Source organism: Colobus angolensis, unplaced genomic scaffold (assembly GCF_000951035.1).
Source record: "Colobus angolensis palliatus isolate OR3802 unplaced genomic scaffold, Cang.pa_1.0 Scaffold42, whole genome shotgun sequence".
Classification (NCBI taxonomy): domain Eukaryota; kingdom Metazoa; phylum Chordata; class Mammalia; order Primates; family Cercopithecidae; genus Colobus; species Colobus angolensis.
Window position 1 is genome coordinate 2398205 of NW_012117599.1, and position 19549 is coordinate 2417753.

Here is a 19549-nt window from a genome sequence, read left to right on the forward strand (position 1 = left end):
CTTGCAGTGAGCTGAGATCAGGTCACTGCACTCCAGCCTGGGCGACAGAGCGAGACTCCGTCTCAAAAAAAACAGAAAAAAAAGGAAGTGGGGCAAGGCATAGGGAAGAAATGGGCACCCCCATCAGGTCCCTGGAACTTGCATTACGGAAGGCTCTCCCTGTTCTTCACGGACAGTTGTGCCTTTCTGGTCACTGAAATCCACAGGAAATTGCCAACTTTCGCTTTATTTGCTTTGTGAAGATCAGGAAACTTAAGCCCAGAGAGAGTCGGTGACCAGTCAACAGAATACTCAGCCTGCAGGTGCTGGAGCAGAGACTCCAACCAGGACCTGACACCTTTCCACTCTGCCTCCTCCCCCAGAGTGGGCATCATAGATCCCGTCCACATGCAACAGCTCTCCCTGCTGCTGGTTGCAGGTCTGCTTTGCAATCCTGGGTGGGTTGTGCCCTCCTCACCCGCCCACCAGCTCTGATGTCATCTAATTCCTTTGCTGCAAATGCAAATAAATCTGGTCTCAGGATGTGCCCTCATGCAATTAGCAGGAACTAGACTACGCTAAAACACTGGGCCGACTGCTTGGTGCCTAGAGCTCCCTGAGGAGCTGCTGGTGGCAGCAGAACACCTCCATCCTTGGGATTGCCTCCAGATCTTCCAGGCACACAGGCTGTGACAGGGCCCCCGCCCAGCTATCTGCTGCCACACCACCACCCCCATGCCATCTGCTCGAATCCAAGGACCTCTGCCACCTCCTCCTGCAACCAACCTAGGGGCATTGGAACATGCATCTCACCTTTATAGTATACAGAATAGGAAGAGGGCAAGGGAATCGTAGCTTCTGGACTGCAGCAGGGCCTCTGACAGGGTCTTTCACGTGTACACAAATGAGACAAGAGCGGGTTTCTTATGTGTATAAGGGGAGAATTCAATCAGATGGTTTGAAAATAAAGAGCCATGCCTATGGTGCAGCTGTACAGATTAGAGCAATGTCTCTAGTGGCATGCCACAGGGCTCAGTCCTCAGCCATCCTTTTAATTTCATTTTCATCTGTGCCATAGATGAAAATATAGGGCAGCTTCATTGAGTGGATGACAGCAAGTTTTGAAATGGGATGGAATAACATTGGCATCTCGGCTGTCCCACCGGGCTGTGGGACCTCAGTGAAGTTGCTTAACCTCTCTGAATTTCCATTTCCTCTCTTACAGAGTTGTTGTGTGGATGAAATGATAAAATGTCTGTGGCTGGCATACAGTAAAGAGCCACTAAATGGCCTGTGGTTTGCGTATTGTGTTTGTGAGTAGAATGGTGTTGGAAGGAAGGTGAGTGTGTTCTCTGCCAACCAAGGCTTCCAACACGTCGAGTGACTCGGATCAATGGGAAGGTCCAATACTTCATTCCAAAAAAGTCAGTTGCACACGCACACGCCAGGTCCCCTGGCTGGCAGCAGCCTGCGTTACAGGACTGCTTTGGGTTTTTTCTGATGGTAGCTGGTGACCATCAAAAACCATCCGAAACACACAAAGCAACAGTCTTCCCAGAGCGGGCTCCAGTCACAGCGGGGTGGCCTCAGTCTCCCTGCCCAGTCAAGCAAGACCCCAGGAACTTGCTCATGGGAGAAGGACCGTGACAAGGAAGAGGCTTGACCACAAGGAGGAACGGCTGGGTGAGCTGGGGGTTCTGGCCTGCAAACCCAGAAGTCGCACAGGTTCTGGTCATTGAAGGTAGAAGATCAAGCTACCCGACTCCCTGTGGTTCCAGGGAGAAAACAGAGCCTCAGTGTGGGGAGGCTGCGGGAGGGAAGAATCTGTGGACAGGTGGGGCAGTCAAGAGACGGCCCAGGTAGACCGGGACACAGGAGTGAGCTCCCTGCTGCTGGAGAAGGCAGGGAGAAATCTGTAGGAGAAGCAGCAGCCCGGCCACCAGGATTCAAGGACTCTGACTTCTAATCAATCACCGGGGAGAGACTGAAGCTTTTCCCTGGTGTTAATTCTTGCCTCCTTGTTAAGAAGACTAATGAGGTTGGAACAGGTCACGTGATAGAATTAATTTGTCTTGCCTGGGCTCCTCAAGATTCACAGACTGAAGTGCAAATCCCTAGAGGCTAATGCCTGGCTGCCTTTTAATCAAGCTGATCAAACTTCAGCCCAAGGGGGTTGAAAAGAATGGCAAATATTCCCAGACACATTCCTAGTCTTTTTCCAGGCAATTCAACCAGACTCCGCTGGTGTGACTGGTGCTTGTATGGAGTTTCGGGCACCTGTCCTTTCTGGGATCACACTTTCTACAATGGATTGCACAAGAGGGGTCACCACACCTTACCTCTGCCTTGCAAGAGAGAGAGAGCCTAGTGTTTGGCAAAAGGGACTAGGGGAAGTGGAGTCTCATTCGAAAGCACTGTACAAATTATTTGAACTGTGTGTGGAGGGCTAGGCCAGTTCTGCGCAATATTCCAGGGCCTTCGTGTTAACCAGTGGGTTCCCAGGAAGGCTGCCAGACAAGCCCACAAACAACTGCCCAGGCAGTGTGGCTGCAGCACACGCAGTAGGAAGGGAGGCTCAGGAAGACCCCTAAGGAGCGGGTATTCAATCTGGCCTCAGAAGATGAAATTCAGCAGGCGAGAAGTGTTGGAACCAAAATCCTCGTTATGGAGTCATTTTATGGAAGCAGCTGCTTTGGCTTGAAATGGCAAGCCCGGGGACCTCTCCCCATCCAGTGCTTTGATGAGGGCCAGGCCATCATGTACTGCCACGTCCCCATCCCTTCACCTAGCCCTGGACAGTAGCTACCTTCCTTGCTGTAAAGGAAAGGCCACGTTTATACCAAAAGCCAGACTCCATCTGCAGGAGGCAAAGGGAAGTGGGGAGCCCCTGGGATGAGGATCTCTGAGGGCGGCTTTCCCTGTTAAGCAGAACATCTGACCGTCTCACTCCTGGCTGTGTCCAGGAGGTGGATGGGCTTGAAATCAATTCCGCTTGCTGCATATCTGATTTCCTAGAGCCCACTCGCCATGCGAGGAGACGTCGTCAGCGCTACAGCCGGGGATCGCCATGGAGACCAGAGGACTGGCTGACCCCGGGCAGGGCTCCTTCACCAGCCAGGAGCTTGCCAGGTAACCGACCAGCTTCAGTCCCTACCTTGGCCTGGGGGACACTGTGGCAGAAAGAAGGTAGCGACCTCTCAAGAGGAAGGGCTAGATGGGGGTGGAGCTGAAGATTTGGAAAAGGAAGGGTCAGGAGCAGAGCAGCCTGAAAACTATCAGTGAGTAATTTCCTCTTGGGTCAGATGTTCTGAGTTCAGAAAGTCTAAGGAAAACTGCCTTTATCTGAAATTGCTTAATGAAAACTGACATCGAGGTACTTGCTCAGGTTTGGAAGATTTCAGAGAAAAAGCCAACCGGAGAAGGTGGTAAGAGCAGCCAGCCGTGGGAGAGCTTTGGTTCGGTGGACGCGGTGGTGTGCTGAGGATGATGCCGATGAGGTCTGAAATAGCGCTGGCAGAGTCTCCCGAGTGCTCCTCTGGACCCCAGGGCAGGTGTCCTTCCAAAAGCATTTGTTTGCAAGATTAGTAAGACTCCAAGCTCTGCCTCCCTCTGATAACATCCGTACTCCAGCTTCAACAGCTGCCCCATCCTGAGGAAGTCATTTCGCCTTTTCAAGTCTCCTCTAAAAATGCATTTAACAGTGCCTGCCCCACAGGTGGCTTGAAAGCTGCTTCAGAGCCAAGCACCGACTCACGGCAGGTGCCCAGCAAACACCAGGCTCATTATTTCCTTCCACCAGGTGGTTGTTTCCAACGCCAGAGTTCTACATAGTTATATGTAGAACTTTTTACTTCAGATTATCGCAAAAGAAATTCACGTTATCTATTCTTCATGCTTTTCATTATGAGGGATTCTGCTCCACCGTTGTTTATTAACTAGTCCATTGTAGCTGGGCATGTAAGTGATGTTCAGTGTTCACATTTTACTAATAAAGAGCTGTCTTAAGGTTCTTTGTTCGTAAAGGGAAAAAGAGAACACCTTTAAGTCAGCTCTGCAGGGCTGATACAGGGTGTGTTGTAAGCTAGCAACACCAGCTATCTCGGGGAAACAGAGTCCGTGGGGCTCGCAGAAGGGGACCTGAGGAGATGGCCACCTTCCCTCCCGTTTTCTCATGGAGTTTCATGGTCTTTGTGCTTCTTGCTGAATGTCCCCTCCGTTCTGGCTCTTTCTGTTCCCCTATCAGCCGGCACAAGGCTGAAAACAGCCTTTCTCTCAGCTCAGAGGCCTGAGTGGCTCTCTGTGCATCACTTGTCTGTCCTAGTCCCATTGTCTGAGGCTGGAGGAGGGAGTATGACCTTTGTTCCACCCTCTCGGCAGAGGAAGGGTGTGGGTTCAGGAATTGTCGGCAGCAGAGAGACTGGGCGGGGCAGATACCTCCAAATATGTCCGCGGCAGCAGCTGTAAGCACCTGCCTACCGGGATATTTTCTTAGTCAATGTATTCCCTTAGGCTAAGGTCATAAGTGTGTGATTAGGGTCAAGGTATGTGACAATTCGTGGCTTAGTTCCAGGTTGTTCAGTACCGACTCTGGCTGGGGACACCCCGTCCAGGCGAGGGCACTGCAGATGCCAAATCAGGGAAACCAGAAGCCGAGAAACGGAATGGAGTCTCTGGGCCTGTCCCCCGCTGTTCCCCTCTGGCAGGACACCAGCAGCAGCAGGCAGGGTGGAGGGAAGGCACCTCTCAGGCCCGTGCGACTCAGATGAGCTCTGGGGACTGGTACTACAGTCGCAGGTGTTGTTACTGCAAACTCCAGGCAGGGCCGGCTCCGGGAGAGGGCCCAGGGCAAGTTGCAAAGGAACCTCCCAGGCCTGGGGAGAAAACTCTAGTTTGTACAAGAACACACCAATAAGATAAAAGCTTGGAAAAGACTCCAGGTTGTGCCTGGATGCCTGTTCCTTTAAGCCTTGCTCTATCAGATCCCAGGCACTTCTAAATAAATAAATAAATAACCTCGCTCTCAATGTTGTCATTGTTTGAAACCCGCCTTGCTTTACTCTTCCTGAGCTTGGCAGTCATTACAAAGAGCTCTCCACTGGGCAAAAGGAGTGAGCTAATCCCCCGTTTGAAGGATCATGCCTTAGGCAGAGTCCAAGTGCTACAGGGACAAATGGTAATAGAGTGTCCCTTTCCGGGGAAGCCTGCCCCTGACTGCAGGGTGGAGGGAGAAGGGGATAAACGGTCCCCATGGGACGGAGATGCAAACGTAGACCACAGGGCCCCCAGCACCCACGCCCTGCTGGCCACCACTGCTTCTGCCCCACCCCTCGAGACAGAGAGAGAGAGAGAGGGAGAAAAAGAGAGAGGGAAAGACTGGGGGTTGGAGGTGTGGGGGGCTTTCCCTCTCCCTCTGGCTCAGTGCCCGTGTCGCCTTCCAGGCTCTCGCGCCTCGTCTTCTTGCTGCGCAGGTGGGCTGTCGGGCACGGGCACCACCAGGACCAGGGACCGGACTGTTTTCCTGATCGTTTCCGTGGGGCTGAGCTTAAGGAGGTGTCCAGCCAAGAAAGCAACGCCCAGGCAAATGTGGGCAGCCAGGAGCCGGCAGACAGAGGGAGAAGGTAAGGAACGGAAAAGAAGAAGGGGCCTCCTGCGCCTGCTGGGGCCAGGCAGGAAGCCTCTGCTTTGCTCCATCCTGTTTGGATGCAGCACAGGTGGCCTGGAACGTCGTCATCCCCGTGAGCTGTTCCTTGAAGAAAGTGTTTGCCCTTAGGGGAGGATTACATGCTCTAACAGCCTCTGCGGAGTCCAGGAGGCCGTGCAGGAGGAGAAAACCCTTGAACCAGAGCCCGCAGCCTCATCTGACCACTCACCTCATCCTGCACAGAACCCCCATTAGGGTCCCCTGGAAATCGTGTTCACAGAAACTCATGAGGGGATGCTGGCCTTACCCATCTCTCTTCACCAAAGGACTCGCATCCTAGACTCACCAGGACCCATCTTGCTCAAAAGTGGGGTCTTTTAGAGCAGGAGCTTTGGGGGGTGTCTAAATGGTATCCACAGTTTTACGTGTAGGCACACATGCATTTTTCTGGGACGAGAGTCTACAGGTTGGTCAGAATTTCCAAGGGGAGCCATCCGTGTCCCAGATCAGGGTGAGAAATACCAGGTGGGGAAGGGGACAATGGTGGGAGCAGAGTGAGGTGGGGAGGGTGTTTGCTTTCTGGAGGGAAAATCTGCATAACTGGGGCCTCTGCGCACCGTCGCGCATCGCCCCCACCCTCACTGGGAGATAAACCTGACTGGCACCCCCTTACACAGAGACACAGGGTGCTGCCTCCCCTCCTGATTTGTTCGTGAGAAGTCTCCCCAGCATTCTGCATGATGATTGCAGAATAGTCCCTATATAATTTGCTAGAGAAAGAGCTATCTGTTTGTCAATGAGGAGAAGATGGGTTTAGGTTTGGAGCTTCTCAAATGGGCATGTGACGGTCTCTGGGGTGTGAAGGTGATGAAGTCTCGGGGGAAACCCAATGGATCTTTCCGGAACATCCATTTTCATTCCACATTTGTGTGGGGAGTGGCAGTGGGTATTTGTATGTCATAGATGATGCAGGGGACGGCAAAGAGCAAGGGCATTTTTAAGACGGAATGTGAGAGTTCAAGGCCATGTCTCACCAGTGACTGCTTTAGGAGACCCAGGGAAAGGTGTGAGAATCCCTGGCTGAGACGGGAAGGGCAGTTTTCACATGAGCTTGGACTGCAAACCTTTGGGTTTCCTGGGCTGTGGGAAGGAGGCTGGGGAAGGCCTGGGCACTGGCCCAGACAAGTGCAGGGAGGTCCCAGGTCCCCAGGACTGGGCATCCAGTACCCTCGGGGGACACCATAGACAGAAAGACAAGGAGACAGACAGATAAGAAAGAGGACAAAGTGGAGAAAGAGGAAGAGGGAGGGGGGAAACAGAGGTTTCTCAGCAAGCCAGCCAGACCGGTCTAATTCCTTTTGGGCAAGCAAAGGCTTCCTTATTTAAATTGACCAAATTACCTTCCCACATCCTTAGAGATGAATGTTAGACTCTGTCCGTTTCCTGATGGGACCAGACGAATGGAGCATTGAGCTAGGACCACATCCAGGGCAGGCCCTGCCGACCTCACAGACACTTGTTGGATCACTCGCGGGCAGGGTCAGCATAGGCAGATGGACGCGATGGTGCGGATAGTGTCAGTCAACCAGCAAGGCTTCCTAGGGGTGAAGATTTTGAATTTTTCTGGAGGCAAAGTCTCCACGGCAAAGCCAAGTGTATTCAGAGACAGGTCCTAGTTCTCCTGTGTGGGCTTGGCTTTGTGGGGTTACGGGCACAGAGGCGTGGTGAACACAGCCACTGCACCCCCACAGAGCTGAACCTTCCCTCCTTCACAATCCCACGGCGGTTCCAGTTCCTGGGAGATTTTCACATGAGCAGAACCAATCCAGAAATAAGCAGTAACGGCCATATCTTAGACGGGGAGAGGGAGATTTGGGCAGGAGGAGCTAAGGTCATCAAAATGGCATTTATTTGGCTGGACATCCAGCATCATGGAAGAGGCGTCCCGGGAGTCAGCGGGGGTGTCACCTGCCTCAAGCTCCAGTTCTCGTGGTCGCCTATGAGGGGTCTGCAGTGCCCTGCGGGACCGCCTGGCTTTTTTAACCCAGCCATGTTGAAAATGGGTTCTGGCGGTCAGAGATAATACCTTTTGCTATAGAACATTGTGAAGTACTGCAAAATTCAACTTGAAATAAATATCCAGTTTGTGCAAAACCAGCCCTTACCTTCAACCAGATTCTCACATAGACCAGGGGTGTCAGGCCCTGGAGTTGTAAGATTTGGGGAGGTAGGAGAGGACGGGAGGAGGATAAGCTGAAAACAGCGACAATCCTGCCTATGCTCAGTTACTCGTCCTGCTAATTGGAAGAGGCCTTTGCAGCTGAGGGAGCAAGTCGCTGTTGCTGCTGCGTCCATCCTGGGGCAGAAGGTGAAAGGCCTCCTCCACCCAAGAGGAAGGGAAGCGCTGAGGGCAGAGGCCACGTGGGCTCCATTTCTGTGCCCCTCTTAGTGCCCGGCACGTGGCCCCATCCAGGGTGGAATGGAAGGAAATTGAGTGGAATTTGAGGCAGGGAAGCTGGAAGGAGTCAAATGGCTGAATCTTCATTTCTTCAGAAGCCTCAGTTTAGCCATGTTCACCCTCCCTTCCCCCAAGCCTTTTATCTGAGCTAACCAATCACAAAGCATTTTGGCCTTGACAATACCACCCCGTATTCTTCAAGCTGTGAGTGCAAAGGCTGGAAGCAGTGGGATGGGGTGGGGTGGGGGTGGGGGGCATGGTAATCCCCTGGGGAAATGGCCCCAAGGAATGGAAACCAAATTCAGACCCTTGATGTTCTCTCTACCTCCCCGCAGCGCCTGGCCCCTGGCCAAACGCAACACTAACAGCAGCAACAACACGGAGGAGGAGTAAGTACCCACACGCCCTGCAGAGCCCTCCCCAAGCCCGGTGCCCTCCACCCCATAGAAGCCCCAGCTTGGCCTCTCTCCTTAGTGCTCCAGCTCCCCACTCCCAGAACACCAGTAGAATATTTTAGAATCCTGTTCCTTTCGTTGGCACTCCATCCCTGAGGACAGAAGTGGGGGAGGGATGAGATCTGTGTGACTTCTTGGGGAAATCGTCTGATCTCTTTGGCTCTCATTTTTCTCATCTATAAAGCAAAAGAATTGGATCAGATAAATGCTTTAAGCTATAGCACTCTATACCACGATATATCTGAGGGTGCAGAACCGGAGCTCCTTGACAGAGCAGTGGAGATTCTCCTTAATGATGAAAAGGCATTTTCTTATTCTACAACCTCAGGCTCTTGAGTGCCAGTGAAATGTCCTTGTTTTTTGTTGTTGTTGTTTTGTTTTGTTTTTTGTTTTTTGTTTTTGAGATGGAGTCTCACTCTGTTGCCCAGGCTGGAGTGCAGTGGCATGATCTCAGCTCACTGCAAGCTCTGCCTCCCGCCTCCCGGGTTCACGCCATTCTCCTGCCTCAGCCTCCCGAGTAGCTGGGACTACGGTTGCCCGGTCACCGTGCCCAGCTAGTTGTTTTGTATTTTTAGTAGAGACGGGGTTTCACCGTGTTAGCCAGGATGGTCTTGATTTCCTGACCTCGTGATCCGCCCACCTCAGCCTCCCAAAGTACTGGGATTACAGGCGTGAGCCACTGTGCCTGGCCTGAAATGCCCTTGTTTTAAGGCCAATTTGGGCCAATTTTGGGGGGGTAATCAGAGCAGTGGAAAAAGGCAATTTAAGTATGTCCAGAGAATAGCCTCTTGAAAGGGTGACCTACTGTAATTCCTTTTTCTGTCACCAGATACTAAGGTGGCAGATTAGGGACAGAGTGGCACTATTGCGGAGGGGGAGTCTTACTTGGAGATTAGGGAAAAAATATCAGTATCAGTGAGAAATGCTGATTGCTTGACTTCCAACTGACAGAGAAATGTGTCAAGGGTTTTTCTTGTTATTTCTGTCTTTGTTCCTCAGATAGAACTTTTTTCTATTTTCTCCATGAAGGAAGCATGTCTTTTGTTTGCATAAATTTGGACATCAAATCCAGAGACCCAAATGCCATCCATAATGAAAAATGAGATGATTTTATCTACAAAGCGATAGCTATAGTGATCTGTGTTAGACTTAAAGCCAAACCTGACACTAAACACCCTTGCAGCCCAGTCTTTCAGGCAGGGAGAGGCTCCAGATACTGAAACCATGGAAAGAGGTTTGTCCTGGGGCTGGGGTGTGGGCAAGGATGTGGGTGGATAGCATGGGCTGCACCCAGCTCTTCAATCTTTCAATAAATGGGCTCTCTTCACGGGTCCACTTCGAAGCCGAGGACCAAGGGACAAAACTGGGAACTGTCCCAAAATGAGGACAACTGGCACACACAAAAATTATTTATGAACAGCTTCCCCGACTCTTCCACTCCATTTCTGCCATTTTCATATGGTCTCGTTCGTCCTGAATAATTTTTCCCTCCCCCATCAAACTGTTCCCAGCCAAAACCAGCAGCATTTTGCAGCTCTGTGTAGGGTTCTTTTGGGGCAGTGCGGGGTGGATTTGGGGATGCAGCTGATGGTGCCGGGTCTTTCCTAGGCCCTCGGCAGTTTGGTAGCCAGAGGACAGGCGAAGGCCAGTAATCCAGGGCCACAAATCTTGCACAAAGCAAGCTGAGTCCGGTCTGGTTAAACTGCAGGGCAAAGCTCACCCAATAAGCTTGAGGGCAGCACCGTCTGCTGGTGACTTGACGTTAAGACTCCAGTGGCTGAAAAGAGACCGGGGTTCACATCACCCTGGAGGCCAGAGGAGGGGTAACTTTCCTTGCTCTTTTCATGTAATGATTTTAATCACCTTTTATTCTAATTCACTTTATTGAAATACTCTTACTGAAAACTTGGAAAGCAAGAAAAGCACACAGGGGCATACACACACAAAAATCGCACTTCACGCTAACCGTGGAATTCCACTCTCAGAGATAGCCCCACTTAACATGTTGACAAATACACTTCCAACTTCTTCCTAAGCATATATATTGAATAAAGAGATTGATACAATATATTTTATATATACATATACTTGTTAAGAGCATCTATTTCCCAACTCAGTTGCCTCAGAGCTTTGTGACCTTGGACAAGTGTATTAGTCCATTCTCACATTGCTATAAAGAAATGCCTGAGACTCGGTAATTTATCAGAAAACTGGTTTAATTGGCTTGAGGTACTGCAAGCTGTACAGGAAGCATAGCAGCTTCTGCTTCTGGGGAGGCCTCAGGAAGCTTTCAGTCATGGCCAAGGCAAAGCGGGAGCAAGGAGTCTCACACAGCAGGAGCAGAAGGAAGGTGGGGTAGGTGCTTTAAACAACCAGATCTCAAGAGAACTCACTCACTATCTCAAACAAAGCACCAAGGGGTTGGTGCTAAACCATGAGACAGACATCCACTACCATGACAGGAACACAGATTCAAATCATGTAAGCCGGTTACCTAACTTCTCTGTGTGTCTGTTTCCTGGCTTATAAAATGAGGATTGTAATAGTGTCTTATTACAGGGTGGGAGCGAAGACTAAATGTGTTACTCTGTGTAAAGTGCTCAGAACAGTGCCTGGTACATAGTAAGTGCTCAATAAATACTGGCTTGTGTGGTAGGCAGAACAATCTCCCTCAAAAGATGTCTACCATCCTAATCCTTAGAACCTGTAAACAGGTTACCTTACATGGCAAGGGGACTTTGTAACCGTCTGCTGGTGACTTGACGTTAAGACTCCAGTGGCTGAAAAGAGACCGGGGTTCACATCACCCTGGAGGCCAGAGGAGGGGTAACTTTCCTTGCTCTTTTCATGTACTGATTTGAATCACCTTTCATTCTAATTCACTTTAAATTCAAGTGATTAAATTCAAGGACCCGGAGCTAGGTAACAATTCGACTCAGCTGTGTCCCCACCCAAATCTCGTCTTCAGCTGTAGCTCCTCTAATTCCCACGTGTGGTGGGACAGATCTGGCCGGAGGTAATTGAATCGTGGGGGCGGGTCTTCCCCATGCTGTGAGTAAGTCTCACGAGATCTGATGGTTTTATAAAGGGGGGTTCCCCTGCACAGACTCTTTGCCTGCCACCACAAAAGATGTGACTTTGCTCCTCCTCTGCCTTCTGCCCTGATTGCGAGGCCTCCCCAGCCATGCGGAACTGTGAGTCCAAACCTCTTTCCTTTATAAATTACCCACTCTGGGGTATGTCTTTATTAGCAGCATGAGAACAGACTAACACAGGTAGGTTATCCTGGATTATCAGGGTGGGCCCAATGTAATCGCATGAGTCCTTAAAAGCAGAAGAGTGGGCCGGAAAAAGGAAATGGAAGAAGAAGAGAGTCACAGTGTGAGGGGGACTCGACCCATCGCCGCTGGCTTTGAAGATGGAGGAAAGGGACCGGCGCTAAGGAAGCCACAGCCTCCAAAGGTGCAGCCAGCAGGGAAACAGGGACCTCAGCCCCACAATCACAAGAGGCTGGATTCTGTTCAAGATCCAAATGAGCAGGAGTCAGAGCCCCGCTAGAGCCTCTGACTCCGGTGGCTGAGAAAGAGACCAGGGTTCACATCACCCTGGAGGACAGAGGAGGGGTAACTTTCCTTGACAGGAATGGCAGCCCTGTCAACACCTTGATTTTAGTCTGGTGAGATCCACAGCAGACTTCTGACCTACAGATCTGCAAGATAAGACATTTATGTTGCGTCGCTTTGCAGTAATTTGTTCCGGCAGAAATAGAAAACTGATCCAGCTATTATGGTAAACTCTTTTGTAGTCTGCTTTTTAACTTAGAGCTGTTTTCCCATGTCTTCTGAAACAGCGTTTTAAATGGCCACATAGAATTCACCGTGGAGGATGAGCCTGTACGGTTGTGTGATTCGGTGGCTCTCCCTTTTTGACTATCATGAATAATGGCGGTGATTATTCTTCCACACGCGTTGCACACAGCCTCGATCATTTCCATAGGTAGTGTTAGGTAATTGTGGATGGATCTTTTTCAATGAGTGTCTAATTAGCAGAATTTATCTCTCAGCCCATGCCTGCCTTCAGCATGTGGAAGAGAGAAATCAGAGGGGCCCAAAGAGGACTCCAGGGCTTGTCCCTTCCACAACCTTTGTTTCCTCAACTGTTCAATGGGGCATCACTGCCTGCCTTGAAGAAATGTTACATGTATTCATTACATAACTTTATAAGAGTTCCTAGCCCTTAAAAGACACCCAGTAGAGAAGAGGGAGCAGTGTAAAGTCATATGTTGAAAAAAACCCTGCGCTCACACTGCCGGAACCACCCCGCAGCCAAGCCAAGTCTGAAGGCGTGTCTGAGCCCGGCCACATCTGCGAGCCTGCGACGACACGTGTTTGCCACTACACGCGTCACAGACCCGCCTCTTCGAATTTTGGTTCCCTTTTGCTCACTGGCTTTCTCATTAAGGCCCAGGTTTTCATTTGATGCAGAGACAGGTTTCAAGAACAACGGACAGGCCACACCCTTCCACTCAGAACAGACAGCCTGGAGTGGGATTTCCAAAACTCCGAGGAACTTTCCCAGCCTCGGTGTGTGGGTTTGGGTCTCTGTCCTACTACCTCAAAACGTCTCCAGTCTCTGGCTGTTTGTGACTTCCCAGGAGCGCACGAAAACAGATCAGAAATTGTAGAACATTAGACGGAGCCATTAATTTCTCAGTGTATGCTCAATGGGGTGGTTTACCTCATGCTTCAGGAGTAATAATAGCAAATCAATAACCCCACTCCGTCCCAACGCGCTGGAAGTACCCACTTGCCACGCCCTCTCTCCACGACGCCGCACGCCACGCCCTTTCTCCACTATGCTGCATGCCACGCCCTCTCTTCACGGCGCCGCACGCCACGCCCTTTCTCCACTACGCAGCAGGCTGCGCCCTCTCGCCACCACGGCGATCGCCGCGCCCTGTCTCCATCACTCCGCAGCCTGCCCTTTCCACTTGGTAATGTCGTTGATATATGAAGACTGCTCAGTGTTCCTCGGCATCATCCAGCAACAAGGCAGAAAAGAAGGAAGAGAAAAAAAGAAGAGAGAAAAAAACACCTAAAACAAGAAGAGGAAGTACTGAAGGAAGCTGCCTCTAAGGACGGGGTGCCATGGTCCCAGCAGGCCTGACCCCTCTCTGCAAGGCTCCAGGGCTGGGTGTCTTGGAGCTACGCTCTCACCGGGCCTTAGCGTCGGCCCTGGAGGGGAGGAGGTGCTTGGAGCTGAGGAAAAGTTGGTCCCAGGCTGCAGACCATGCCTCCTGAGACCATGTGAAGCCCCCATCTTGCAGAAAGAATCCTCTCCGAGCTCTGAGAACTCAAGGCGGGCTTATAAGTAAAGAGAGTTGCTCGTCTGCAGCCTCGGGTAGGCAGCCGGGGGCCGTCCCTGTGAGCCTGCTCATGTGACCGCCCACTCGAAGCATTTCGTTTGCCCTCACAAGTGGGCCACACAGGGCAGGCTGAGGGTTTCTCTGGGGCACTGGAAGATACAATGTTCACAAACTTTCACCCACATTCAGTGGTGATGAGAGCTGTTGGAAACGTCCCAAAGCCCCGTCGGTGAGTGACCTCGCGCCGCAGCATCCCGGTGAAGGCAGGAAGTCGCTGGGGTCTCGGATGGGGCACAGGAGCACTCTGCAAGCCTAGGCCAGCGTGGGTCACATGGGATGGCAGAGGGGACGCATGGACCCAAAAAAAAGGAAGCCTCCAGTACAGCCTGTAAACTTGAATCTGCGGGAAATCCTGAGAATAAAAGCTAAGCCCTCTAAGCTATGTTTTTCATTAAGTGCGGGCCCACGTAACAGGTTATTCCCAGGCTTTTGATGGAGCGGCGCGATGCAAGCGCTTGGAAATGAGCCTTTACAACGTCTGCACAAACACGGTGAGGGAGGTGGAGAGGGTTCTCCAGGGAATACTGTGGGGCTCCCCAACTCTGTCCAGAGAGGAGCTGCCTCAGAACTATCCAGGCAGTGCTTAAATGCACATTTTCAGGCCCAGCCGTGGAAGAGGTGAGTGGGCCCTGGGAATCAGCATTTTCTGGAAGTTCCCCAGACTTCAGCAGACCTCTGTGACATTGCCATGCTGCATTTTCATTCTCAGCATCCTGAAGGGTGTGGATGTTGCCATGGGCATGTGGGAATGTCATCACCATAACCTTATAGTCAACTGTGACTTCCTGGGACTGAACTGGGAGAAAAGGACCTCTGGAGTCTGCCCTACTTCCCGGCCTGTCTTCCCCTACAGGGACACTCCATGTGACTCCCTTGATAACTAAGAGGACCCTGTTGTGGAAAGCCACATCTTGGGCTTCAGCCTAAAATGGCCGTAGGGTCTCTAAGGGAATCCAGGTCTCTAAAACCCTCCAAAGCTACAGTCTTGAAACAGTCTGCTGTTTGTGTGTGTGTGGGTTACCAGGAAGAAGACGAAGAAGGATGCGATCGTGGTGGACCCCTCCAGCAACCTGTACTACCGCTGGCTGACCATCATCGCCCTGCCTGTCTTCTATAACTGGTGTCTGCTTATTTGCAGGTGAGCAGCAGGGGTGGGAGATGCAGCAGAAAGGAGGCAACCAGGCACCAGGCCAAGGAGGCAGAGCTCCAACTCTCACTTGGGAGGCCTGAGGCCTGGACCCCTCACGGCCACCACTTAGTTCTTGTGCCTCAGTTTCCCCCTTTAAAAATAGAAGGTTCCCCAAGAGGACCATCAGGGTGCTCTGAAGCATGGATGGAGAACTGAGCTTAAGGTGGACAGTCAGGGTTCCGGCACTGTGGGGTCCCCTCAAGTGAGTTGTACGAGGAGGATGCAGGGGCGGTTGCTTCTCTTTGGAGGGATAAGTGGGTGGTTCTGAATGTGCTGCAGGGTAGGGAGGCAGGGACAAGCTGCTACTTTTTTTTTTTTTTTTTTGAGACAGAGTCTTACTCTGTCACCCAGGCTGGAGTTCAGTGGCGCAATCTCAGCTAACTGCAACCTCCACCTCCCGGGTTAAAGCGATTCTCCCGCATCAGCCTCCTGAGTAGCTGTGACTACATACATGAGCCATCACCCCCGGCTCTGTATATATATATATATATATATGGCAGGAGGCTTTGGGGTGCTGAGCAAGCTGCAGTGGGGCGGCAGGGGCAGGCTGCTGTGCCCGTGAGGCTAGGAGAAGAGCTGGGGGTGCTGCCTGTGTGGGAAACAGCAGAAAGATGGAGAAGATAGAAAATATTTACTGCCTGTTCCATTGTTAATCTCTCAGAAATTCTCTTATTTTTTTGTTGAAATTTGACCCCAGAAAGGGCAGGTCCTTAGCCCCTTTACCTGACTCTGCCAGTGAGGCCTGGAAAACAGTACCTCCTGGGATCTTGTAGCTCTCTGCTGAGAGGCAGTGGGGCCACTCGGGGTCAGTCCTAGCTCTTCTCGGGAGTTCTGTGACTGTGGGACAGAAAAGCTTCTCAGAGACAGTGTTGTCTTATCTGAAACTGGGGTGATTACGCTGAGGTAGTGACACCGCAGGCAGGGCCATTCCCAGATGACATGATCCAGCGTCTTCAGCGCGGAGCCAGTGCCCACACATGGGTGGCCCGTGCTCCAGAAACACGCACAGCCATCCGTCTCCCGCTTGGCGTCTTTAGGGCCTGCTTCGATGAGCTGCAGTCCGAGTACCTGATGCTGTGGCTGCTCCTGGACTACTCGGCAGATGTCCTGTATGCCTTGGATGCGCTCGTGCGAGCTCGGACGGGTGAGTGTGCCCCAGGCCTGGGGAGGGGACCGTGGCGCCCACAGGATGTTCCGGGAGACCCAGCACAGTGGATGGGACGTTGCCGACCTTTGACCATGAGAGGCCAGGCAGGTCTGGGGACCTGCGACCGTGAGGGTAGGTGGTGCGGCCTCAAGCCCCTCTACACGGAACCCTTGGACAGGACACTGAGCAGGGGCCAGGACACCTAAGCTCTGGGCTCTGCCCTTCCAACAAGCTGTGTAACCTTGAGCAAGTCAGGCTGTCTCTCTGAGCCTTCTTTTTGTCACCTCTGAAACAAGCAGGCTGGGCCAGGCGCAGTGGCTCACGTCTGTAATCCCAGGACTTTGGGAGGCCAAGGTGGGCAGATTACTGGAGGTCAGGAGTTCAAGACCAGCCTGGCCAACATGGTGAAACCCCATCTCTACTAAAAATGCAAAAATTAGCTGGGCCTGCTGGCATGTGCCTGTTGGCATGTGCCTGTAATCCCAGCTACTTGAGAGGCTGAGGCAGGAGAATCGCTTGAACTCCGGGAGGTAGAGGTTGCAGTGAGTGGAGATCATGCCACTGCACTCCCAACGTGGGCGACACAGCAACACGCTGTCAAAAAAAAAAAAAGAAAAGAAAAGAAAAAGAAAAGAAATAAGCAGGCCGAACTGCAATCTCAAAGGACCCCGCCAGCTCTCACTATCGACACTGGGGTGAGCAGGAAGGAGAGCTCAGGCAATCTTGGAGTTTCTCTTCTCAGACAGTCAGAGGATCCAGGACATGTTACTCCGTGGCTTTCAGAGGAGTTTTAACATGTGGAGAATAATGAAAATCTGAAATAGGGCCCTGGTGAGTGAGAACTTCCTTCAAATCATCTCTGGTTGGGGATGGGAAAGGATACTCACTGCCTCACATTTCTTAGGTGCTGAACTGTGTGCCCTTGGGGCATCTTTTTCTAATCTGCACCAAGACATTGCCTAAGCTGGTAGAGGCCCTGTTTCCAAGATTTTTGAACTAAAAACTGCCAGGCCAGGCATGGGTGCAGGCACCTGTAATCCCAGCACTTTGAGAGGCCAAGACAGAAGGGTCCTTTGAGGCCAGGAGTTCCAGACTAGCCAGGGCAACATAGAAAGACCTTGTCTCTACAAAAAGAAAAAATTAGCTGGGCGTGCTGGTGTGTGCCTCAGGAGGCTGAGGTGAGAGGATTGCTTGAGCCCAGGAGGTCAAGACTAAAGGGAGTCATGGCCTCAGGTTACAGAGCAAGACCTTGTCTCAAAAAAAAAAAAAAAAAAGATAAAATAAAATAATGCTATGCCATAGCTATTGATGCAAACACCAGCAGATCACAGTAGCCAGCCTCTGTGTGGCTCCATGTACAAAATATTTCAAGCGCGTCTGGCTTCTTCATTAGAACCACTGTGTGAGACAAGAAGCACAGGCATGGTTACCTTCCCATCTTGCTGATTTAGAAACCAATGTCAGAGACACCAAGTGACTTGTCCAAAGTCCACAGTCACTGCCCAGCCATGCCAGACTGGTCCACCATTTGCTTCCACACTGGTGCCTAGCATCATAACTTAGAAGACCTCAGATACACAGGCTGAGGCTTGCATGGGTGACCTAGCCAGCCCTGGCCATCTGCTCCCCTACTGCAGTCATATTAAACTCCATGGACACACGAGCTCTGTAAGTGGCCCACTGGGCTGATGTTCCCTGGTCTCAGCCCAGCTTCAGTCCTGGGATACTACCCAAAGTCAAGATTCAGCAACTCAAGATTCAGCAAGAAGCTGGGAGAGACGGAGGCACAGGAATCACACTCCAAGGAAGACATCATTAGAATTGTGAGAAGACATCTTAAAAAGTGGGGAAGAGGCTGGAGGCACAGGAGGCTACAGAACGATCAAGGCCCTCAGTAACTCACGTGTAACAAATAATGCTAAGAAGAACTGGGGGCTGGGAAGCAGGGTGTTCTTCGTTGTGACGGCACACTAGATTTCAGTTTGAGCAGAGTGGGACATCCTACCCCAGTCTAGCCTCAGTGGTCTGGACCCGCAGCACTAGCATCACCTGGAACTTGCTGGACTTGCCCCCAACTTCCAGGAGCCAACTCTAGGTTGCAGGCTGGCACTCTGCATTTCACACAGCCCTCGGGGAAATACTGATGCTCACCACAACTTCAAAAGGACTAATTCTATCATTCTCTCTACTTTTGTGCATGTTTGAAAATGTAAAAAACAAAAAAGAATGCAGGTCATGGCCTCCTTAATTGATTTCACCCATCATAATGCCCCTGGCTCTAGGTGTCCAGCCCATCTTCAGACCAGTCTGATTCTTTGGGGGTGGGTCCCAAACTTCATAAATTTTTAAAGCCCCTTGGGTAACAGTCACATGCAACCAAGGACAGCTGTGTTCCTGCGAGGTGTTTTCAAAAGGCAGGTTGTGCCCCACTGCTGACTGGTGAAATCAGTTTGGGAGGCCATGGCCTGTGTTTTTAAAATTTTTATTATTAATATTTTCAAACGTATGCAAAAGCAGAGAGAATAGTGTTATGGATCCCCATGTACCTTCACCCAGCTCCAGCTGTTATCAACATTCTGCCCATCTTGTTTCGTCTGTTCCTTTTCTTGTTTCATCCACTATTTTCTTGTTTCATCCACTCTTTTCTTGTTTCATTTTCCTGTTTTTGTTTCTGCTTTTTTGTTTCATCCACCCTTTTCTTGTTTCATTTTCCTGTTTTTGTTTTTGCTTTTTTGTTTCATCCACCCTTTTCTTGGCTGGTGTAAGCAAACCCCAGGCAGTAAGCACTTTAGCGTTTTGAATAGAAAATAGAGTATCTCAGGAAGTCAAACTCACGGTGCCAAAGGGAAGAGTTACGCTTGGGAACTGAGTCATGCACAAGCTGCCTTCCTTTTCTTCCCAAACAGATAGCAGTAATTTCACGTGCTTACTTTATCTTATGTAAAATGTAGTTTGCATAATGTGCTTTTCCTCCACTCCCCTCTTTTCACATGTAGATTCACTGAATGCTAATCAAAGCTTCACAAGAATGTAACTACTGGCCTCATTGCCTACCCACCCATTCTTTTCTTTCTTTCCTGTCCTGCCTGCTGCCTGCTGTGTCCCCTTTAAGTATTGACATCCTCAAAATCCTCTTTGGAAAAAGCACAAGCCACAGATCCTACTGTGACTTGTGTTTCTTTCTCCTAGGTGTACTTTCAACCTTGGTAAAATAAACCTCTAAATCAATTGAGATCGCCTCCATCACTTTTTTTG

The 19549-nt window shown here is 50.9% G+C and overlaps 1 protein-coding gene across 2 annotated transcripts in view; it reads left to right on the plus strand.

Annotated features, from left to right (window-relative positions):
• Positions 1-19549, plus strand: part of CNGA3 (cyclic nucleotide gated channel alpha 3) — a 51789-nt gene that overhangs the window by 29573 nt on the left and 2667 nt on the right. Inside the window, exons 3-7 of one of the 2 annotated variants that reach the window (XM_011956541.1) lie at positions 2995-3108; positions 5418-5597; positions 8414-8467; positions 14983-15096; positions 16185-16291. In XM_011956541.1, the coding sequence (XP_011811931.1) occupies positions 2995-3108; positions 5418-5597; positions 8414-8467; positions 14983-15096; positions 16185-16291 (569 nt within the window). The remainder of the gene's footprint in view (positions 1-2994; positions 3109-5417; positions 5598-8413; positions 8468-14982; positions 15097-16184; positions 16292-19549) is intronic. The other variant, XM_011956542.1, reaches the window with a different exon arrangement.